Source organism: Lemur catta, chromosome 7, assembly GCF_020740605.2.
Source record: "Lemur catta isolate mLemCat1 chromosome 7, mLemCat1.pri, whole genome shotgun sequence".
Lineage (NCBI taxonomy): Eukaryota > Metazoa > Chordata > Mammalia > Primates > Lemuridae > Lemur > Lemur catta.
This window is the reverse complement of record NC_059134.1, coordinates 6,882,334-6,905,756: the sequence shown is the minus strand read 5'-3', so window position 1 is coordinate 6,905,756 and position 23,423 is coordinate 6,882,334. Positions and strand designations below refer to the sequence as shown.

The 23,423-nt window shown below is 49.4% G+C and overlaps 2 protein-coding genes across 8 annotated transcripts; both read right to left on the bottom strand.

Annotated features, from left to right (window-relative positions):
• LOC123641582 (TIR domain containing adaptor protein) lies at window positions 1-12,380 on the bottom strand. 7 transcript variants are annotated; one of them, XR_006736316.1, is made up of 6 exons: window positions 5,024-7,404; window positions 4,646-4,696; window positions 3,664-3,822; window positions 1,965-2,543; window positions 1,146-1,306; window positions 1-911 (listed from the first exon to the last, which is right to left on the bottom strand). XR_006736316.1 is itself a non-coding variant. In XM_045556461.1 (6 exons), the coding sequence occupies exons 4-6, from the start codon at window positions 3,728-3,730 to the stop codon at window positions 1,287-1,289; spliced, it is 666 nt and encodes a 221-aa protein (XP_045412417.1). In that variant the 5' UTR covers window positions 3,731-3,822; window positions 4,646-4,696; window positions 5,024-5,559; window positions 12,337-12,380; the 3' UTR covers window positions 1-1,286. The 7 variants fall into 7 exon arrangements, 5 of the variants coding, with proteins under 5 accessions (XP_045412417.1, XP_045412420.1, XP_045412418.1 ...); XM_045556461.1 differs by adding an exon at window positions 12,337-12,380 and having other exon boundaries at window positions 1-1,306; window positions 5,024-5,559; XM_045556464.1 differs by adding an exon at window positions 12,337-12,374 and having other exon boundaries at window positions 1-1,306; window positions 5,024-5,258.
• A 3,663-nt stretch (window positions 12,381-16,043) lies between these two features.
• FOXRED1 (FAD dependent oxidoreductase domain containing 1) lies at window positions 16,044-23,404 on the bottom strand. The gene is made up of 11 exons (XM_045555387.1): window positions 23,240-23,404; window positions 21,113-21,333; window positions 20,305-20,415; window positions 19,990-20,108; window positions 18,763-18,857; window positions 18,384-18,485; window positions 17,947-18,023; window positions 17,615-17,775; window positions 17,341-17,470; window positions 17,000-17,104; window positions 16,044-16,746 (listed from the first exon to the last, which is right to left on the bottom strand). The coding sequence occupies exons 1-11, from the start codon at window positions 23,328-23,330 to the stop codon at window positions 16,492-16,494; spliced, it is 1,467 nt and encodes a 488-aa protein (XP_045411343.1). The 5' UTR covers window positions 23,331-23,404; the 3' UTR covers window positions 16,044-16,491.
• Window positions 23,405-23,423: the final 19 nt, after the last annotated feature.

The window sequence follows — 23,423 nt, the reverse complement described above, 5'->3', positions numbered from 1 at the left end:
TACAAATGTTACAATGCTGTTTATATAAAGTGACACCAGCCACACCCAACAATGTGCTGGGAGGGATGCATACATCCGTAGTAAATGTACAGAGGAAAGCTAAGAGGAGTAAGTCCAAAATTCAGAATAGTGGTTATTTCTGGGAGGGCAAGTGAGGGGACTGTAGTTCAGGGCACAAAGGGAGCACCACAGGGATAAGGTTTTGCTTCCTAATCTGGGTGTGGGCACATGAGTATACATTATATTATTCTTTAGTCCTTTTGTCCGTAATAAAATAACTCATAATTTAAAAGATAACTTTTTTTTCAGTGAAAGAGGACATGATAGGGGGAACTGAGAGAAGAGGCATAAAAATACACCTTGGGGGAGGTAGTGAAATTCATTTCAGTTCAACAGCAAACTCACTGAGGACAGATGAATGAGACCTTGCCTGTCCTACAAGGAACGCAGTCATCTGCCGATTCCTGCTGCCTGCTGTTGTCTAAAGGCGAAGACTGCACCACTGTGGAAGCATCAGCTCTACCCAGACCCGGGTGGTCCCCCGGGTGTCACAGCAGCAGTGGGCTTTGGGTCCGCAGTGAAGGGCTGAGCCCTGCGCCCTGGCTTCCCTTGTCTTTGCCCCACCTGCTCCCTCCCCATCCTTGTATAGACAGAATGGCTTCTAGGTTGTGTCTTTAGTGACACTTATGCAATAAATAAGGCACCGCGCAGTACCGAGCGCATCTTTCATACAGCGATGTGAAGCAGATGGATGCTTCCGGGAAAGGGAACAGCAGTACTGTGAGCATGAAGGACTTGATACCTGTTGCTTTCTCCAGACGCCTGTTCGGGGCCTTCCCCAGGCAGCCGGCAAAACCATCCATGTTCAGGCCTACAGTCTAGGCTGCTTGTTCATCAGTCAGGTGAGTCACCTAGGTAGAAGGGACACCTGTCTATACCAGCGCCCTATTCCAGAGCAAGAAAACGTAGGTGCATGCCAGCCTCCCTGTCCAATTGGGCCGGAGGCAAAACGCTGCGGACCATCCTGGTGTCAGCTCCACCTCCAATCTCTGGCTTCCTCTTGGGCTTCCTGGGGAGTCCCCAGCTTCTTCATGGCTTTCCTGGGGGAGTCCCTGACCTCCCCACAGCCTTCCTGGGGAGCTCACAGTGATGGGAGCCTGGCGGGCACGTGCAGACTCTGGCTCCTTACACCCTCCGTCACATCTGCCGGAATCCGAGGCCCTGCGTGGGCCCTCTATTGCCAGCTTTCCTCGAACTTTCTGGGTCCCGTGATGACATAAGAAGTGTCAACTGAGTGTCTGCAGATCTGAAAGAGCCCAAACAGAATCACAGGGCTGTCACCCTCCCCAAACCCAGCATGTTTGCCCCCCACAGGTCCTGCCTCTGCTACCTTTTTATCTGTTACCTTACTTCCAAACCCACTGTCATATAATGCCCCTCCCCAGAAATGCTGATCATAGGCACTTCTTTCCGATTATTTCACATCATTTTTCCTTACTAAACCAATGTCCCTCCTGGCATCTTCCCAGCTCTTGGTGGACATCTCCAACCTGATCTCAGTGAGAAAAACCTAATGCTATTACTGCTACTGCTACTACTAGCTAGTAATTATTATTGAGAACTTGATATGCAGCTAGGCCCTGCCTGGTACACATACTAACTGTGCGCCAGGCCATGTTCTGAGCACTCATCTAGTGCATATACCATTTTCATTGTATAGTAGTGGAAGCCCGATGGGCAATGAGGAAACCAAAGCACAGAGGGGTTCAGTAATTTGCCAAGTGCCTGTTCATGTGCTAATAAGTGAAGGAGTCAGGATGCAAATGCGCCAGTCTTTCCCAGAGTCTGCACTGTCAACTAGTCTGCTGCCTGCAGCTGCAGCTGCCAGGCGTCTCCTAAAGCTGAAATAGATCAGAAGCTACGGCTGAATCCCCTTCCTCTTCTCCCTCCCTCCCATAGCTTACAACGCATGACAGCTTCCTTGACTTGGTGAAAGCCACCGTCGGGGCCCCTGCCATCCACGTAGTACATGAATCGGAGCTCAGGCGGGTAGGCGGCTCTGCTCAGGCCCGACAGCAGGGGGATGGTGCAGCCCTCTGCCCCAGGGGCCTCAGTCAGGGCCTGCAGCATCTGGTACTTGCACCAGGGGTCCTGAAGGAAGCCTGGCGTGATGAGCAGCACGCGACAGTGACTACTGCTCAGTGCCTGGCACAGCTCGGATGCGATGGCACTGCCTGGCGTTGCATCCCGAAGCTGCAGGAAGCAGCGTAGGCTGGCAGTGCTGCCCTCCAGGTAGGAGACCAGTTCCTGGGCAGCCACCAGGTCCTCCTCACTGTGGCACACGCAAACATCATAGTCTTTGCTCCAGCGGCCACTGCTGCTATCACCCACAAGTGTCAGTGGCGTGCTGGGAGATCTGACCGAACTGAGGCCCAGGGGTGGGGGGCTGTCCTGTGAGGTGGGCTGCGAAGTGTCACTGGGGGAGCTTTCAGGGGAGTCAGGCATCTTCTTGGGCTTCTTCGACAGGGCCTGCCTGAGCCAGTCTGCAGGGGAGAACACACTGCTCAGGCCCGTGTCTTACCCGGCCTTCCCACTGGCCACTGGGGAGGAGCCCTGCCGTGCAGGGAGGGCCGGCAGGACTCCGCTTGTCTCCTTGCGCTGGGAAACAACACCTGATTCTCAGTGACCTATCGCTCTGCTATGTTTTTCATTCTCAAGGACTTGAGTAAAATTTCCCTCTATCTTTGAAGGTTTGGGGGGTATATAAGAACTCTGGGATCCTGATGTGGGAGTGTTTCACCATCCTGATTAAGAGAAGGCCCCGCCCTGGCACCCCCAGCCCACCTTAAGCAGAACTTTCCACTAGAGCTGTGAGTCTGTAAGCAGAGCTTTGCTATGCTAGGAAGGATCCATTAGTCCCAGAGCCCACTTCCAGCACTGAGGGGAGGTGAATTTAAATTAGGAAGACGCACTCCTTATGGAAAGGGAAGGGTGGGAGGATTGGCATCGGCTTGGGCCTGAGAAACCCTAGATTGTCACTACATGGCTACAAGAAAGTCGGGAAGAGGGCTGCTGCTCAGAGCTCCCGATGAGCACAGAGCTTCGGCGTTCAGAGCCCGCACTTTGGAGGCAGGCACCGTATTTGACTGTGCATCTGTGGTAGCCTTCCCTATGACGGTAAGCAAGTTAGTCTATGTCTCCATCTCCTTATCTGCAAAATAGTTCACTTTAGTTGTTTTTGAGGGTTAACTGAGATAATGCATTGCTGGGATATTGTGAGCGCTCCATAATGATATCAAAACTCAGCTTCCCCAGCTTTTGACAGACAGTTAAGTGTTGTGAGAATTGACAGTTTCTCTCTCTGCTTGGCTCCTTCCTCTGAATGGTTCTGGAACAAAGATCTAAATAAGCACTCAGCACAGTGGTTTCCAGGCTAGGAAAATTAGTCGAGCAGGCCTGGAAAACCTTTGGACCACAAGGATGAGGACGAGGCTGATGCAGGCCTCCCTCCTCCCGCTCCACGAAGCACGGGGATCTGCAGTCAAGTCAGGAGCTTCACCCCTCATCAGCCTCCCGACATCCACCCCACGCGTGCACAGGCAGAGAGGAGGACAACACTCTCAGGAACAAGAAGAGCAGAACTAGGAGTCTGGTTCCACTCACCGGTCATCTTGCCCAGAGGCTTCTTAGACCGGGAGCGAGGAGGTGGGAGGGAGGTCGATGATGCCATGGTGTTGGGCTCAGAACTAATCCTGTGAGATCAGGCATTGGTAAAGTGGGAGAAGAAAGGAGACCCGGTCTTGACCTCCAGGGACAGCCATCCTACAAGGGGCAGAGAGAGAGAATCACAAAAGCTGTACTTAACCTACTCTCAGTCCTAGTAGATAGACTCCCAGAATGGCCCCTTCATCTCTCATGGGATTAGGGACAGACATGATTGTGATTGGGGCTGGTTTTTAGCTAAATCCAGATCTGTGTAGTGTGGTCACACTTACAGGGTGTGAGCTCAGCATCACCAGCTGAGTGACTGTTCTCTGCTCTACCTGGCTGGGAATATATTTGGGATCTGGGGCTGGCAGCTGGCAGGCAGCTCTTTAGAGGGTGTTCCTGTGTAAAGGCTGACATGGGAGAAGAAAAACAGTTGCTATTTGGTTTTGGGGTTTTGGTTTTTTTTTGAGACAGAGTCTCACTCTGTTGCCCAGGCTAGAGTGCCATGGCGTCAGCCTAGCTCACTGCAACCTCAAACTCCTGGGCTCAAGCGATCCTCCTGCCTCAGCCTCCCGAGTAGCTGGGACTACAGGCATGTGCCAGGACGCCCAGCTAATTTTTCTATTTTTAGTAGAGATGGGGTCTTGCTCTTGCTCAGACTGGTCTCAGACTCCTGAGCTCAAGGGATCCTCCCGCATCCTCCTCCGAGAGTGCTAGACAGTTACTATTTGGATAAATAATTTTGTATTCAGGTAGACAGATGCTGAGTGGTAGAGAGAGGGAACACATGCAGGAAGCCTTGGGAAGCTTTCCCTCCAAGTCCACCTTCCCCTGAATGACCCATCCACCCCTCCATCCCTCAGCCATCAGCTCAGGGAGTTTGTGTCACAAAGTGTGAAAACTGTAGACTCTGCAGGCAGAGTGTCGGCATTCTCACCTCTTCTTAACCGTGGCCTTTGGCAATCTTGCTAAGCTTCAGTTTCTCCATCTGTGAAATGGAAATAATACTAGTACCTACTTCTCAGCATTATTGTGACAATTACATGAGATAATTTATGCAAAGCATTAATGATGCCTGGCATATAGTAAATGTTCAGAAAATGTGGTTTTGTATGTATTTAAAATAATCTAGATATTGGAGGGATATATTATGTTCATGGTTATAAGACTCAGTATTATAATGTTAATTTCCCATAAATTGATCTTTAGTTCAATGCTATCTCAAATACTAGGTTTTGGTTTTTTAGTTTTTTTTGGTGGTGAGATTGTTGCACTGCTTATAAATTTATATGGAAACGTGAAGGCCCAAGAATACCTTAGATGGGCGATGTTCTCTTTCCACCACAATGACAGGGAATGTCCCTGATGGTGGAGGCTCAGCCCAGGTTTCGGTGGGACAGAGCCTGTCCCCATACGAGAGGGCTGTAGTATTATTCTAGTGACACTTCTCCAGATGAAGGGCTGGTGGAGAACACGACCCTAGCACTGGGGAGCCGCTGGCAGAGGCTGCTTTCTCACTCTTGGCTGGATCTTCACAGGTTGAAAGAAACCTAGGAACTCACACAGAAACAAGTTGCATTAGACACACTGAAATGAGAGGTTTCAAAGTTTAAATAACGCCATTCTATGCTGGACATTAATGCTTTGTTCTGATGCTAAACAGTATTATACCAAGCTGATGAACAGAAGACGAGAGATGCTGAGGATTCATAAACATGTATCAGAGTTCAAAAAGAAAAAAAAGGAAGAAGAAGAAGAAAGAAGGAAGAAGAAGAAAAAAAAGAACTTAACTGCAGCAGCAAAGGGGGCATGGAGAAGAGCTGGAATGGGTACAGGAATCAGAGAAGACATCTGAAAGAGTAAAGCAGCTAAATGTCAAGCCACTAGAAGGACACCAAACGCTGATGATTACTGTGTATATGAGTTTCTTTTTGGATTTCAGACAAACTAAGTGGTAGGCTACAGCTATGTGAGTGCTTTAGACCATTGCTGGGTTTTGAAATCCTTTTCCTGGTCAGGAGTTGCTGTCTCTCTACATCTCATTTCAGTCATTCAGATTGCCGCTCCTCCCCACCCTCCTGCCACAGCAGTCACTTCGTTTTTATATTATTTAAATGTTTTTTCAATTTTTTTATTTTAAAAGTCATTTTTTGGACTTGGTACACTTATAACCTGGAGAATAATTTCTTTTAATGAGATTCTAAAGATTAAAAATTAATATAATACATTAAGCTACTTAATATATGCAGATTTAAAAGTTTCAGTTTGTGATTTTATGAAAGGACTTGCCCTTTTGGCAGTACATGTTGATTTTGGGTAATTGCTGTTTTCATTGTTTGGTTAAGAAGAACTCCAGTTGTGTTAAGAAGAACGCCAATTGTGCAACAGCATGTGCCACTGGGAGCAGGTGGTATAAGGCCTCTGAATAACATGGAAACGTTTAAACACAGGAAAGAATAGCAGCTTTGACAGGTAATTGAGCAAGGTAGCAGATAAGTTCCAGTAACCATATAAGCTGCTTACTTCCTGTAGACTAAAACCCGATGGAACTTCTTTGTTACTTTTTAGTTTTTGTGAGGCTGGGGCTATGGAGCTACTACGTACTCAAACATGCTTTAATCTTTCCAAGACTTGGTAATAGTCATTATATATCGAGATACAGTTGTCAAGCAGAAGAGATAATGAACCCAAATCTCCAACCGGACACTCTAACCACTAGCTGTGTCTATTCTCTGATTTGCTGTGTGGCCTTATGTGTAGTCACTTTTTCTTGTGCTTTTAAAAAATTCATGAAGTATAATGATATATACTCACTTTGTAAGATAGTAACAAAGACTTGGTAGAAAATTAGTAAAGAGTTTCTTCAAAAAAAAAGAGGCAGTATATTACCTGTAGTACTTTCTAGCATGCTTTTCCAATAGTATATGTAGGAATTTATGTAAAGGAAATATAATGTTTTACTGTATAAAATCCAAAGTATATTAAGCAGTATCTCATCTCAAACTGGTCTCTAATTTCTATTATATAGGAAATTTTCTAAAGCTTGTGAAGGCATATGACAAGAATATGTATCTTTTTAAAATTCCTATTAGATTTCTGTGGAGTAGAAATTACTATCTGTGGTAGACAGAATAATGGCCCCCAAGGATGCCCACATCCTAATCCCTGGAACTGTGAATATTTCACCTTAAATGGCAAAAGGGGATTTTGTAGATAAGTTAAAGACCTCTGCAGGGTTATCCAGGTGGACCAAATGTAATCACAAGGATGCTTTCCAGAGGAAGGTCAGAGTCAGACGCAGGAGATACGATGACAGAAGCAGAGGTTGGTGTGATGTGGGGCCACAGCAGGGGGATGTGGGCAGCTTCTAGATGCTGGAAAAAGCCAGTTCATGGAACACAGTCCTGCTCATTTAAGACTTCTGACCTCCAGAATTGTAATAAACAAACAAACAAATGTGTGCTGCATGAAGCACTAAGCTGTGGTACTTTGCTACAGCAGCAATAGGAAACTAACATGCTATCTCTGATCATATCGGTCCAATGAATAGGGAAAGCACTGGATTTAAGTTGAGTGCTAAAAACTGATCTGTTTAAAGTGTAAATTTTTTGAAAGAATTTTTACATCTTTAAATGAATAAATTAATCTACACTTCACCTGACTTTGACTTTATATTTAAGAATTTTGGAGAGGCTGGGCACGGTGGCTCATGCCTGTAATCCTAGTAATTTGGGAGGCTAGTAAGGTGGGAGGATTGCTTTTAGCCTGGAGTTGACCAGTCTGGGTAACATAGTGAGGCTCTATCTCTACAAAAATTTAAAAATTAGCTGGGCATCCTGGTGCATGCCTGTAGTCCCAGCTACTCAGGAGGCTGAGACAGGAGGATCACTTGAGCCCAACAGTTTGAGGGTACAGTGAGCAATGATGACCACACTGCACTCTAGCCTGGGTAACAGAGGAAGACCCTGTGTTAAAAAAAGAAAAAAAGAATTTTGGTTTCAAAAACCTAAGTCTTGTTCTCAAACACTTGCTAAAACATTTGTCTGTGCAGGATTTATTGGGACTTTGAGGACAATGTCACCCAAAGTGCTGATAGACACAATAGGGTGTTTCTCAAAGCGTAGATTGCAGACTGTGGGGGACAGATCCTAGGGTGGCCCCCATGTTCACACTTGTGAGTGTGGGAAGGACCCATGGCTTACTTTTAACCAACAGAATAAGGCAGAAGGTGATGGGATGTTATTCACATAATAACATTACTATATATGATATAGGCATATGTGTGTCTATACACATACCATATATATGAATATTGTGCGCATGCATGCGTGCATGTAACTCTATCTTAGCTGATGGGAGGGAGAGAGACTCCTTTGCCTATTTTGAAGAAGTTGCCATGTTGTGAGAGGGCCACATGTCAAGGAACTGTGGGCAGCCTCCAGGAGCTGAGAGTGGTCCCCAGATGACAGCCAACAAGAAAAGGACCTCAGTCCCACAACTGCAAAGAGATGAATTCAGCCAACAACCTATGGGAGCTTGTCGGTGGCTCTTTCCCCCTTCGAGCCTCTGGTGAATGGCAGCCCCCCTGATACCTGGATTGCAGCCAGATGAGCCCCTGACCCAGGCAAACCTGATCCACAGAAACTTTGAGGTAATAAACAGGGGGTGATTTAAGCTGCTACATTGGTGGTAATTTGTTATGTAGCATAGAAATCTAACACAGGGTCCACCTGCAATGATGGCTTAAAAGGCTAGTTTCTGTGCCCCATCTCAAATCTACGGAATCAAATCTCTGGGCACGAGGCTTGGGAACTAGATTTCAGCTAGTACCCCAAGATTCTAAAGTACCTAAAGATTGATCTAGTGGGCTACATCAGTGATTCCCAAACCAAGCTGCACATCATTAGCACCTAGGGAGCTTTAAAAAATACAGATACCCCTGGGGATTCTTATTCAATGGTTCAGAAGTGGGGCCCAAGAATCTGTTTTTTTCAAGAGTGCTCCAGGTAATTCAGGTACAAGGAACTACTAATCTATATTATATTGTTACTTATATTTATAAGCCGTGATATAATTTAACAGTGCCCAGAAAATCTTGGGATTGATTTTGTGAAATAAATTCCAAACCTCTAATTTTGCTATAAAGTCAAATTTAAGATGAACTCTAGGCTGGGCATGGTGGCTCATGCCTGTAATCCTAGCACTCTGGGAGGCTGAGGTGGGAGGATTGCTTGAGCTCAGGAGTTGGAGAGCAGCCTGAGCAAGAGCGAGACCCTGTCTCTACTAAAAATAGTAAAAATTAGCTGGGCGTCATGGCGCATACCTGTAGTCCCAGCTACTCCGGAGGCTGAGGCAGGAGGATTGCTTTAGCCTAGGAGTTTGAGGTTGCTGTGAGCTATGCTGATGCCACGGCACTCAAGCCTGGGTGACAGAATGAGACTCTGTCTCCAAAAATTAGAAAAAAAAAAAGATTGAATAGGCAGGAAATAGTCATAGAATTTTGCTTAATTAAATGAAGCCTTATGGCCTGTATTAAAATAAATTATATTTAATGAATATATGGCAAGGCATATCTGTTTCCAGCACTACATTTTGTAAATTTTGAAGACTTAAAAATCTGAAAAAGTATGTGCATGTATATAATTAAAAGCACTCACTATTTTTAATTTAATTATAAATCAACAGTATCGTTATTTTGGTCCTTAAAATCTAAAACCTTAGCTGTATTTCAGTCACACTGAAACATATCTTATTGAGCAAACATCGTGAGAAACATTATAATTAATGTTGTATTTTATTTAAAAATAGCAAATTGGTATTTGGAAAAGTTCAGTTTCTGAGTTTTAAAAATTATCTTTGCTTGGCCAGGCGCGGTGGCTCACGCCTGTAATCCTAGCACTCTGGGAGGCCGAGGCAGGTGGATCACTTGAGGTCAAGAGTTCGAGACTAGCCTGAGAAAGAGTGAGACCCCGTCTCTACTAAAAAAAAAAAATAGAAAGAAATTATCTGGCCAACTAAAAATATATATAGAAAAAATTAGCCGGGCATGGTGGTGCATACCTGCAGTCCCAGCTACTCGGGAGGCTGAGGCAGTAGGATCGCTTGAGCCCAGGAGTTTGAGGTTGCTGTGAGCTAGGCTGATGCCACGGCACTCACTGTAGCCCGGGCAACAGAGCGAGACTCTGTCTAAAAAAAAAAAAAAAAAAAATTATCTTTGCTTTGGAACTATATCACATATGTTCTAAAGGTCATTTTTAACTAAAATGATGAGAATTTTTTATATTTACCTTTCTGTAGGCCTCGTGTGAATACGCAGGAATTGAATGTGATATAGATTGTATCAGCAAGTTTATGATTGGATACAGTTTATAAATTATGCTAATTATATACCTTAATACATTTGTCCCCTTTTGAGCTTACAAATGGTCACTTTTTATATATATTTTCTAAAAGGCTTTGAAGAGGGTTGGAGAAAAATACTTAAGATCTTTCTTTCTTTTGTTTTTTCTTTTTTAGTGCCAGGATCTTGCTGTGTTGCTCAGGCTGGAGTGCAGTAGCTCTTCACAGGCTGGGTCACTGCACACTGCAGCCCCCATTCCCAGGCTCCAGTGGGCATCACGCAGCCTTCCACGTAGCTGGGACTACCAGTGTGCGCCACTGTGGCCCGCTTTTGAAGAATAGTGCTAAGGACTTTGACTACCAGAATAATAAGGATTTACTATAAAGCAACAGTAATGAAGCCAGCATGATGTTGGTGTGCAAGGACAGACAAAACAGGCTATCCAGGAACAGACCCACTTCAGCGTAACCTACTGATTGATGTCAGTGGCAACACGGAAGTGCAGTGGGGAAGGACGATCTTTTCAATAACTGGTGTTAGGTTATTTCAATAGCCTTGTGGGAAAAAATAAACCTTGACCCACATCTCACACCATATAAACAATTAATTTCAAATGGATAGTAGATATAAATGTGAATGGTGAGACAACGCTTTTAGAGGAAACATGGAAAATTATCTTCCTGACTTTGGGGTAGGCAACGATTTTTAAAACCAGATACAAATAATACAACCATTAGGAGAAAAATTATAAATTGGAAAATATTAAAATGAAGAACTTCTGTTCATCAAAAGACACCATTAGAAGAGTGAAAGGCAATCTACTGAGAGAAAATGCTTAAAAAATACATGTCCAGTAAATGTCTCATATCCCAAATATTTCAAGAACTATTAGGCACTAGTAAGAAAAAGAGAGACAACCTATTAGACAAATGGGCACAAGAATTGACTAGGCACTTCCAAAAAGGATAGTCAAATGACCAATAGACATATAAAAAGACAGCTCATTAGTCATCAGAGAAATACAAATTAAAACCTCAATGCATCACTGCTACATGCTCAGCAGAATGGCTACACTGAAAAAAAGAGCATCAAGTACTGGTAAGAATGTGAAGGAAAAGGAACTCACACACTCCTGCTGTGTACAGAACTGGCGCTGTATACTGAAGCTGAACATACAGCAGCAATTCTATTCCTAGTAATATACCCAACTTTTGTTCTTTTATGTACTTATATATGTTCACCAAAAGACAAACACTTGAATGTCTGTGGCAGCAGGATTCAAAATAACCCCAAAGTGGAAACAAATATGTCCATCAATCCAAGTGTCCAGTAGAACAGATAAATAAATTGTGGTCTAGCCATACAGTGAAATATTACACATCAATGAGAATGAATGAATTACTGCTAAACACAACATGGGCAAATCTCACAAAATATATTGAGTATAAGATGTCACATACACAAGAGTACATAAGATTCTAGGGATTGAAAGTCCAAAAATGGGCAAAACCATTTTATGGTGTTAGAAGCCAGGAGTGTAGTAATGTTTTATCCATCGTTCTGGATCAGGCTGCACTGGAAATGTTCACGTTGTGAAAAATGATTAAGCTATACACTTATGATTTGTGCAATTGTATATCAATTTTTTAAGTCTAAAAAATAACTAGATGTGGCTTCCTGGCTTCCTGAGTCGTTCCCAACCCTTTTGTCCCTGGGTTCGGTGTCTCCGCTGGAGTAAACACTGCCCCCTCTCAGTTGCACTTCTGGGGTGTGCTTCCTGTGACTCTAATACCCGTCTCCCTGGGGACGAGAGGGCCAACTCCGTCCCGTCCATCGCCGTCACCCTAGTGCCCGGCCAGTGCCCGCCCAGCCCGTGGCTGTGCTGTAATGCCCGGCTAGGTCCTTAACCCCAGACAAAGCCGGCTACTTGCTGAGTCACCGTCAGGACAATCCCAAGAGCAGAGGCAGAGTCTGGCCACAGCAGGGAAGAACGTGAGGCGACTGTGGCGCAAGCAGTGCCCACAGTTGGGCAAAGACTCAAACAAACCGACAGAGCCAGGCTCTTTCCGAAGCTAAAGGAGAGTCTCCCGCGGCAAGCTTCTTTGCGACAGAAAGGGTGACCATTCTCTCCGAGGGTCTTTGCTGCTGCGTACGCGTCGTGGGCGCCGGCGGCAGCCAGGTAAAAGGTGCAGGGGAGGGGAAGGCGGTCACTCGGGGGCAGACGTGCCCGCGGCCACCCCGCCGCGCCCGCCCCGCGGACCCCGCCGCCGCCCGGCGGCCCCGCTCACCTGCTCGCCGGCCCGGGAAGTGCGGCGCGGGGCTGCGCGGGCGGCGCGGGGTCGGCTCCCCGGAAGCGCCGCGGGCGCCGCCTCCTCCGCTGCGCGCGCCCCGCCCGGCCGGCCTGGCGCTCGGGAGCGGGGGCGGGAGCGGGGGCGGCGCGTGCGGGAGCGGGGGCGGCGCGTGCGGGAGCGGGGGCGGGAGCGGGGGCGGGAGCCTGGGGGGAGCCTGGACGCAGCCCGCCAGGAAAACCCGAACCCTCGCTTTCGTTCCTGGTGCGGGACGAGGAAAGAAAGCCGGATTCTTTCCTCCTCACACTCTGCAAGGGAGGTCTTCCTAGGTTTTATTTTTATACAACTGAGGCAGATGAAGCTTAGAGAGATCAAACAAGTTGTGCGAAGGTCACACGCAGGAGAGGCCGCACGGGTGGCAGGCAGGAGAGGCGGGCAGGCCGGTCCCTGGGGACAGAGGACGGTGGGACCGGCGTCTGACGCCCAAGGCCCGCTCCTCTGGGCAGTGGTTCCCAAGTCAGCCTTAGGAAAGTCCTGGGGACCCTACCGGAGGTGCTGCAAAAGTGTGACTGAGGCAGGCAAGGTGTTGGGAAGTCCTGGGTGAAACAAAGTTAAATGATTCGTCTCCTAACTCTTAGAGCTCTTGAGACGTTGATGAGCATTGTGAAGCACCACGGGGAGAATATAACATGTAGCACTTCCCAAACTTGTTTCACCATAGAAGAAATATAAATATCTTCCTGAGCGTGTTCCTCGGCATCCCAGTTTGGGAAACACTCTCCTAAAACTATGCACATGAAGAGCTGGAGGACAGAGGGAGTTTAATTGGGCCACCTAAGATTCATTGTCTCCCCCTCCAATCCGATTTCCTCCTTTTCTCACTAGCCAGCCAAAACGGATGAGCTGCCCATCCTGGGAGGACCCTGGAGTCATGTGCCTGGGTTCACAATCAGGGCTCATCACTTACTAGCTGTGCGACTTTGGTGAAGTTGTGTGACATTTCTAGACTCACCTTCCTCACCCAAATTGTGGTACCTGGTTGCTGGTGTTCTTGCAAGGGTTAGATGAGTCTACATAAAGCAGGTGTCCTCACCTTAGCCCCGAGCCCCAGTGCTCAGGGAAGGTTTGCTTCTGCTCTCTCTCAGGTACCCTATTCTCTTCCCCCACCAAGCAGGCCCCCCTTTGCCCAACTCTGCTCTGCAAAATGTCCCTCTCTTCTGGCAAGTTTCATTTTTGTAGCTCATTCAGGGAAATCTTTGTTAAACCCAGCTCTTCCCACCTCCTTTCCCCAAATGTCTGTAGTAACTTCTGGTATAAGGAGCTCATGCCCTCGCTGCTTAGCTCTCTCATCAGACTGAAAATTCCCTGAGGACAAGGGATGGCTCTTCAGGCTCCAGGAGGAGCAGAGGGGCACTCAGATAAGCCTTGACTGACAACCAAGCACAGACCACACACTGGGACAGCCAGGTGTTGGGGCAGAGATGAAGGCTTGGTTGCGCTCTGCACGGTTCACTGGGGAAGACGAGCTTGCATAACGCCCTGTGGGAGTACAGAGGCGTCCTTAAGCTTCTTAAGTACAGCATTTGTTGTCTTGAAGGGAGTAGCTTCTCGGTGGGCACCTTTTCCCTTTTGACCCTTAGATTGGGCTGTCTGTGCTGAAGGAAGGAGGAGTGGCTGCCAGTTAGCTAGGGAGCCACCTGCAGGGCCAACACAGGATGTTGGCTTGTCCCTCCTGTGCCCCTGGCAAGTTCCTTCCTGTCTTTCTGCACTGCACGCTGGGCCCTTCTGCAGCTCACCACCGTGGTCCTGCTCCTCTTCCGCCAGGGGCTTCTGCTGTCATCCCCTGGCAGCACTCTGCCCCTCTCCCTCCCTCCCGTCTGGGAAGCCCACCTCCATCTTTTCCCTTTCATTCTTCTCCCCAAAGGCCACTTTTGAGGGGGATGGGCATTTTACCCACTGTCTCTATTCCCAGTCACTTCTCCTTGTTTGCAAGTGTCCACGCCTCAAACTTCGCCAAAACTGCTCTCCCTAAAGTCACCACTGACATACTTGGGACCACTTCCTCCTTAGCTTCCGTGACATCACACCCTCCTGGCTTTTCTCTTGCCTCTCTGGGCCCTCTTCGGCATCCTTTTCTTTGGCTTGTCCCTTCAATGTTGGTGGAGTCCCTCCAGCTTCCCTCGTTGGCCTGAACTCGTCCATCTTCCAGGGAGATGCCATCCTGTTCATGACATCGTCACCTGAGGGCCACAGCAATGACCCCAACCCTCTGTTTGAGGGCTCAGTTGGGTGCCCTGCAGGCACCCTTCATCCACATGGCCTAACTCTACCACTCGTTCATTCCTCACACTGCTCCTCCTTGGTGTTCTTCTCCACGAGAGGGGTTACATCCATCCAGTTGTCTAAGCCAGAAACCTGGCCCTCTGATTAGACCCCATTTCTTGTTGGTACTGCCACCTCTTGGACCTATCTACTTCCTGCTACGGCAGCTCAGGCACCTGCTGTCTGGACAACATGGACGGCAGCAACAGCCTCCATCTGGCCCCGTTGCCTGCTGCTTTGACATCCTCATCTGTTCTTCCCAAGGTAGTCATGGTGATTTTTCTAAAAGGAAAATCTGATCATGTTGCTTCCCTATTTAAAACCCCTCAATGGCCTCTGCCCACAGGATGAAATCCACATTCCTTAGTGTGGCTTTCCAATCGGATTCCTCTTCACTCCATGAACGAGCCAGAAAAAGTCATTTTGAATCATGCTATGGTCTGAATGTTGGTCCCCCACCCCTGGCAAATTCTCATGGTGGAACCTAATACCCAATGTGACAGTGTACAGAGATGGGGCCTGTGGGGAAGTGATGAAGTCATGACAGCTCTGCCCTCATATAAGGGACGAGTGCCCTTATATAAGAGGTTGAAGGGAGCTGCCTACCCCTTCCACCATGTCAGGACAGTGAGAAAGCACCATCTTTGCAGCAGAGAGCAGCCCTCCCCAGACATCAGATCTACTGACACCCTGATCTTGGACTCCCCAGCCTCTAGAACTGTGAACAATAAATTTCTGTTGTTTACAAATTACCCAGTCTAAGATACTTGGTTTTGGCAGCTGGAATAGACTAGGACAAATCCCCTGAATCTTGTTAATTCTTCCCTCTAGGCCTTTGTATATGGTTTGCCCTCTGCCTGGATCCTTCCTTGGCCACCTTGCATTCACTTTATTAAACTGCCCATCCTTAAGGTTCAACTCAGGTCAACTTCCCTGGGAAGCTTCATGGAAAAACCCCCTTCCCACACCCTACCCTCCACCTGGATGAGGGGAAGGTGTCCCATGCTTAGCCCAGCACTGCAGGGTCCACGCTGTATCTGACCTGGGGCAAGGGGGAGGGAGGGCAGGACATAGCTATGAAAGCTCCAGCAAAGACATGTACTACGCTTTCCTTGCTGGCTTACCTCTAGTTATGTGGCCGTGAGCCTGGCCAAGAGTTGGGGCTGAATAGATGCTGGTAGCATAGATGCATGAACCCATCCCTTCCCTCCACAACCAAACTCCTGGCAGGAACTCAGGATCGGGAGGCATTAGCTTACAAACAACATGCCTACCACCTAGGATGTAAGAAAGCTCCTGGGAGGAGGCGAGGCTGCGTTTTCCCACTCCTGGTATCAAAAGCTCGTGCAACAAGATGAAAAGTAGAAGGGATGGAAGACTGGAGAGAAGGAGTTAACCACATTTATTGATTGATGACTGGGTAAATAGACAAGTCAATAAATCTGGGCCAAGCTGCCCCAGAAAGTTGCCCTGGCTGGGTCTCCCAAGAGGGTCAGAGGTGGTCTTTCCTGGTCTGTACCAGGAAGGAGCCAGTCCTGGGCCAGGGTGCTCAGGACTCCAGCTGGACTGCCGTGGTGGGTGGCATCAGCCTGGGCTACAGATCAGTCATAGGGTCCCACCCCACCATTTCCTGTTGGGCTGGGCCTCGGCACTGTGCCTGCCCTGCCACATGAGGCGGAACGGCCTAGAGGAGAGGACGGTGGGCAAGGGGCATGAGGCCCTGGGCATGCCTGAGGGAGGAGGGCCTGGCACAGTGCTGGGGAGGCTCGAGCAGCAGAGGACAGTGAACACGGCCAGACTGTGAGCCAGTCAGGCCCAGGGAGAGCTCACAGCTCAGATGATGACGTGCTCCTGGACCTTCTCTCCCAAGTAAAAGCGGCTGAAGAGGAAGGGGCTCAGGTCGATGGTCTGGAAGTGGCCCTCCAGCACCATCTCTGCCACGGCACGCCCCACGCCAGGGGCCTGCTGCAGCCCGTGACCACTGAAGCCCGTAGCAAAGTACATGTTGGCAACCAGCGGGTGGGGGCCCACCACGCCGTTCTGGTCAAAGGTGTTGTAGTCATAGTAGCCGGCCCAGGCACTCCGCACCTGCGGGCGCACAGGCCGGGGTTATCGAGAAGGCTGCAGACGCTCAGGCCTCCTGCTCAGAGGTCAGCACAAAGTACCCTCTGCCAGCTGCCGAGAGGTCCTTGGGATGGGATGGGTCCAACAGATTCCTCAGCAGTTATAAGGTGAAGGGAATGTGGCAGGGGACAGGTCCAAGGGGACCGAGATGCTCCACTGTCATCTGTTCTGTCCAATATCCAAAAGTGAACAGGCAAACCCAGCCCCTGCTAGTTACCTTCAGAGTCTCGAAAGCTGGCACTCTCTGGGCCAAAGAAGGCCACACCTTGTCGTGGAAGAAATCATAGTCCACTTCCAGGTTCCCTGGATCTGGTTCCTCCTCCTGAGATGAGAGGCAGGGACAAGGCTTATACTGTCTGGGACACAGGGCAGACCCAGACCACACTGACCCCTTTAGCCACTGCCCTGGATAGGTAGGGGCTGGGGAGAAATGGTCTCAGTTCAAACCTGGAGGGGCTGCAACATGGATAACACAGCATGCGACCCTCCACACAAGCCCGATTCTTCTACGACAACTGGCCTGACTCTTTCCCAGCATCCCGACCCCACTCGGCTTACCTCAGTGGGGCTAAGGCCACCTAGGTAGTTGTTGCCTAATCCTTCCCGGCGGAAATAGGCTCCACTCATGTCTGTAACTAGTGGAGCCTCCAGGCCTGGTCCCTGGGGGCAGTGCCATACGTACACATACCTGTCATGACCAGTGGGGTGAGGAAATTGCAGGAAGAGCATGGCCGACAACCCTCCTCACACCCAGCGCATACACGCTTAACCACCTTTGTTATCATTTCTTCCCTCGCTCACCAACCTCCTCGGCCGTCCTGAGGGAAGTTACCTCTTCCTCGGCTCCACAGGTAGCCTGGTGCCCTGGAGGGTGCCAGGTGGCCCCTTCCCGATACCAGCCAGCTCTGCGACGTGCCCAGACCAGGCTCCTGCTGCGTTGATCACTATGGCACACTCCACAGGCTGGTACTCCAGGCTGCGGTCCATCTTCACCTGTAGGCACCAGAGGGTGGGGAGGGAGGGTCTGGCACCAGGAGAGGTATACTCCTTCCCGAGTCTTAGTTTACCCATACTGGAAAGTGGGTAGAAGACCAAGTTAAGGGGATTCATTACCTTTCCTGTCCCTCTACTTTGGTAAGGGACAGCCTCAGACTAGGAACTTACGTGGACTTCATAGATCCTTTTCAAGGTCACCTCTCTCCCACTTGCGGTCTTCATGCGGTTAGATGAAGAGATGAAACCTGCAGGGAAGAAACTAAAAAATAAGATTTGAAGGCTTTGAAGAGGAAGGAAATGGAGATTCCACTGATTTCATAAAGAAAGACCGCTGTAAGGATGGGACCTTTCCCACAGACACTAAGCAAACAGAGATCAGGTAACCAGGAGGGACTGCCACACTCTGGCAGGACAGGCCTGAAACTGTCAGGCAGCCCAGTGAGGAGTTCGACTCAGGATGCTGAGGACTGGCCCTCAGGGAAGGGTCCCTTCCCCACCGGCCTTTGCTTAGCTCGCAAGTGAGAAGGTAAGACCCTCTTTGTTCTCCGGGCCTATGCCCTGGTTGCTACAGGAAACGAGCAGTGGGCATGGCGTCCCAGACTCACGTGTCACCTCTCCCTGGCAGAAAAGGACTCCCATGGACTGGACCTTTCGCCGTAGCCCCTGGAGCAGGCACCAGGGGTCAAACCAACCTTCATTCTCCATCCCTGTGATGAGAACATGAGAATTCACGAAGCGGGACTAGGACCCTCCTCTCCTATTGCGTCCTCTGCACCCTCCCGACTGCTCTCGAGGGCCTGCCAGGCAGAGAAGGTTGTCTTGACCAGCTGGACCAGAGTCAAGCCCTGCTGAGGGACAGAGAACTGGCAGGGCGGAGGCCTTCCTCCTTCAGCTTGGCTGTGGGGTACCGAGACTTCCAACCTGAGGCACCCCTCAATCCCTATCTTTAGGAAAAAAGCTGTCCCCTGTGCAAGCAAGCCTCACCGTAAGATGCCAAAGCCACTCCCTCTGTGTTTATCCAGGGAAATTTGTTCTGAAGCTGCTCAGGAGACATCAGACAAACTTTGGCTCCTTCCTGCCTGTGAGAACGTTGGATTGTGTATGTGTTAGGGAAGGTGAGTGTGCAGGAGGCCAAATATGGACCCCAACTCCACAAGTCGGGGTCCAGCTCACTCACATCACTTTTCTGTCCCAAACTCCCCAATTTTTCCTCACTGCTGAGTGGGTGAAGACCAAGCTTCCCAGTCAAGGCTCTTCAGCATGTGACCCTCTATCCTTGCCTACACCGTCACCTCCCTTCAGCCACCGCACTCCTTGTCATCCCTGTTCTGTGTCCTTTCATGACAGGGTGGCCTGGCACTCTCCATTCCTGCCCAGAGCAGCCTTGCTCTCCCCCTCCTCATACAGTCTTGTCCCTCAGCACAAATCTCTCCTCTGGGACACTGTCCCCCTAAGGCAGCATGAAGTGGGTGCTAAAAGAACACTCTCACAGGCCAGACTGCCCGGTTTGAATGAAATCCCAGTGGCACCATTCATGAGTGCCCTGTGCCTGAGTTTCCCCACACACGAAGTAGGGATGTTCTAATGATTTAATGAGTTAATATCTGTAAAGTATTTTGGATGTTACCTGATGTCACTGTGAGACTTGAATGTTTGTTAAATAAATGTAAAAATAAAGCCTCCAACCCTAGTGTATCACAAAGATGCCCACCCTGGCTGATCACAACAATCACGTAGGGCAGGAGTTGCCAAGTCCGACCTGCGGCCTGTTGTGAATGAGCCATACTCATTTATACCCATGTCTGGGGCTGCCTCTGTGCTCCAGTGGCAGGGCTGAGTGGCTGCGACAGAAACAGTATGGCCAGCAAAGCCCAGCGGGCCCTTTACAGAAAGTGTATGCTGGCTTGACTTAAGGTTCTTGCTAAAAACCCAGATTCCTGGCTCATGCCCTAGAGATTCTGGTTTATTAGGTCTAGAGATGTGTCCCAGGTGGTTCTTATGATCTGGCAAATTTTGGAACCGCTGCGGCAGCATTCTGTCCTGTGGCACAGCCTCCCCAGCGGTCCGAAGGCCTGAGTCTGTTTTCCCGGCAGGCTGAGTTCCTAGAGTAAGGACCAGTTTTATCAACTCCATCTCTCCAGTTCCTAACTTGGTGCAGGAGTCATTGAATGTGAGGCCTTGAAGCAGCTGAGAGCCGTGCCGGGCACCCACCTCTGCACCTTCACATTGCTCTCCATGGTTGCAGCGCCCTTTTCCGAAGCTAGCAAGAGATAGCCCAAGGGGTTGAACTGCAGGTCCAGGGGAGGGGCATCGACTACGGCCAGGTACTCCTGCGTGCAAAGAGAAGCCTTCCTCACCCACAGCCCCAAGCCTCAAGGCACCTGGACCAGGAAGAAAAGCCAGGGTCCCCACTCCCAGTTGCCTAAGGCACTCCTGCTCCCTACATCCCCTCGCCAGCTGGGCTGCTCCGCTCTCTCAGCTAAAGGAGGGGTCATACCCAAATTCCCCAAATATCATTGCACATACATTGATGTTCCGTAGAAAGCTGGCTGAAAAGAGGGAGAGCTGTATGTTCTCAGGCAATGAGAACTGCTGACGAATGCCGCCGATAGAAAGTGCTGTGGAGGCTTGTAAATACTGTGGAAAGACAAGAAAAGTTGAGACACACCCGTACCCTGTCACACATGACTAGAGTACTGCATTGGAAACTGAGTTAGCCCCTAAAGTTAAAGAGGAGCCCTAAGAGGAGTTGAGGTGCATAAGTCTGTATGCAAGTCAGCCAGCAGCCTGAAGACAGCACTGTTTACAATCCTTATTAGCAGATGTGCAGAGCAGAGAGTCAGTCATCTAAAAACGGCTGGGCACAGTTATACAAAATGGGAATGGCCTGGAAGTCCAAGGACAGGAGACTGACATCTGATCTACTAATTAGAAAATGAAAAGATATAACCAAAGGACAGTAGCAAGGCTCATGGCTAGCTGGCAATGGCAAATAGCACCTAAATACAAAAGTGTCAGAAGTAATGAGACCTAAAAGAAGAAAGTTGAGGCAGCTCTTTGCATTAATTATAGCTTGAATGCAGGCTCTCTGGGCCAGACCTGTGGGATCGCGAAAGATCCAATGTTGTGAAATCTGCTTTCAAAAGCAAACCCTATTGCCAAGTTTCCTGGTTTGAGCAAAGAAGAACCTGGGACTATTTCTCAACAAGGACCAAAGCACAGTCTCTGTCCTTTGGACCCCAGGGATTGAGGTCCTTCCTCTCCTCCCCTTCCCTTGGCCCTGAAGTCCTCAATAAAATATGAGTCATCTTCCTTGTCCTACTCCAAGCCTCACCGTGTGGTCCCGTTCCACCACCAGCACCCGAATGGCCCCTCGTCGCTTCTCCAGCTTCTTCAGCCAATAGGCCACAGACAGGCCAAGCACCCCACCTCCCACGATCACCACATCTGAGTGTTCGGGGGGCAGGTGGCTGGTGTCATAAAGTGGATTCCAGGCCCCTCCAGGCAGGATTGACTGGATCTTCTTCTTAATCTCAGACACTTTTCCATCCCAGTCTGTGGGACACAGTTATAGTCAGAGAACCATACATGTTCTTCCCACGTGGTGGGGGGCTGGAGGATGGGCACAGAAAAAGGTGGGCTAAATAGACTCTGGAGTTGGCAGTCCCCACTGTCCTCTGTTCTCATGAGGTCACCTTGCACCCAGCAGTGTTGCCATGGCTTTGCTGGATGACCCACATGCCCTCAATCTCCCTTTTCATGCCTCATGCCCAGCACAGCAAGATTCAACTTCCTAAAATTAACACTCCCTACTCTCTCCCTAAGCTAGGTAACTCACATGTTTATCCCCTGCACAGACCTCTCTCTTCCCTGAGCTGCAGACTCATATATTCAACCGCATTGTCATCTCCACTTGGGTATTCCAAGCCCCTGGACTAAGATAAGAGGTCCTGGCACACTCCCAGCTGCAGTGCCTTGTGAAGCATGGTTACCTCTCAGTGGGGCCTTACCCTTGATATCCATCACCACCAGAGAACTTACATTTATCTCTACCTATAAGCAAGACCTGATGACATTGCCTCCCAAATAACTCCCGAATCTGTCCCCTTTCCTTCCATCTCTGCCACCACCATGCCAGGCCAAGTCACTATAATCTCTCATCTGGACAAATGCAAATGACTCTTCCCACTACTTCCTCTCTTGTCTACCCCATCTCCTGCTAACTTTTCTACATCACAGATAGAATGATCTCACTGAAACAGTAATTTAATCACACATCCTTTTGCTTAAACACCTTCGATGGCTTCCCATTACTCTAAAGACAAAACTTTAAAAGCTTTACCATGGCCTGTAAGGTACTGCACAATATGGCTTCTGTTCACCTTGTCCTCCCCCACACTCCAGCCCCTTCAGTTCCTGGACTGAACCATATTTCCACTCACCTCAGGTAATTCACACATGTTCTCTCTGCTCTGAAACCCTGTCCACTTCTTTGCCTAGTTAATCCCTTGCTTCCCTTAGATTTCAGCTCAAGTACCATTTTCTCAGGAAAGCCTTTCCTGACCCCTAGACTAATTCTCCTGTCACATGATCTCTTGGCTCTGTGAACCCTTTTGCAGCATGGACACATCGCCAGCTTTGAGTGTGTGATGGCTGCACACGGTGACATGCCTTAGGGGAGACTGCATCCACCTTCACCGCGACTCTGCAGCCCAGCACAACGGCTGGCCCGTTCTCGGTGCTTAGGTAAGTATTCTGAATAACTGAGTCCTTTTGCCATTTCATAGGTCACTCCTCAGTAGCGCTAGAACCTTTCTTTGATCCGGCTTACCTCACGCATCGACACTACATTTCATGTAACCAACTCAAATCGTCCCTCTAGACGACTGCTGCTAGTTGCTTGCACAAGAACAATACTGTTCTCCTAATCTGTGCTCAGTTCCTCATAGCCTGGAACACACACCTTTGTTGAACCAGTAAACATTATCCTGCAAGGCTGATCTCAGTGCCCACTTGCTCTGTGTACTTCTACCGTTCTCCTAGCTTCCAGGGCAGCGCGCAGGGCATTCTTCCAGCTGAGTTCTACCCAGTCTTGAACTGGTCTACTGTCTCTCGAAATTTCCTCCGCTAGCCACACTCCAGGCAGCTTCCAGGACATACACTGGACCCTCTCTCTTCTTCACTCTTTCCCGGCCACGGCGCCCTGAACGTGGACAGGTTAGTGCACACCTGTGCCACCCATAAGTCAGCCCGGCTCCCTGTTGTCCTGGTGGGAAGCCGGGGCACAGAACGACGTGGGATCTGTCATTTGAGAAGGGCCGCCTTGGAACCATGCACTTGCCAGCCATACACATACTCTAGCTGGCAAGCTCACCCCTCCAGCCGCCCCACTGTCCTGTCAGAGGTCATACGGCTGGAGGTGAGGGACACCCCAGAACCACGACACGCTCCGCTGCCGCACCTTTACCCAGCGTGGAGCCTTCTCTGCGTGCGCTCAGCCCCCGGGTCACGAGGCCCCGGCGCCAGCCGAGCCGCAGAACCCTCGGGAGCATGGCCCTTCCGAGCGCGGCCCTTCCGAGCGCGGGGCCCCTGGGCCACCCCCGGCTCCGCAACACGCGGCGCGCGGACGAGCGCCCATTGGCGGC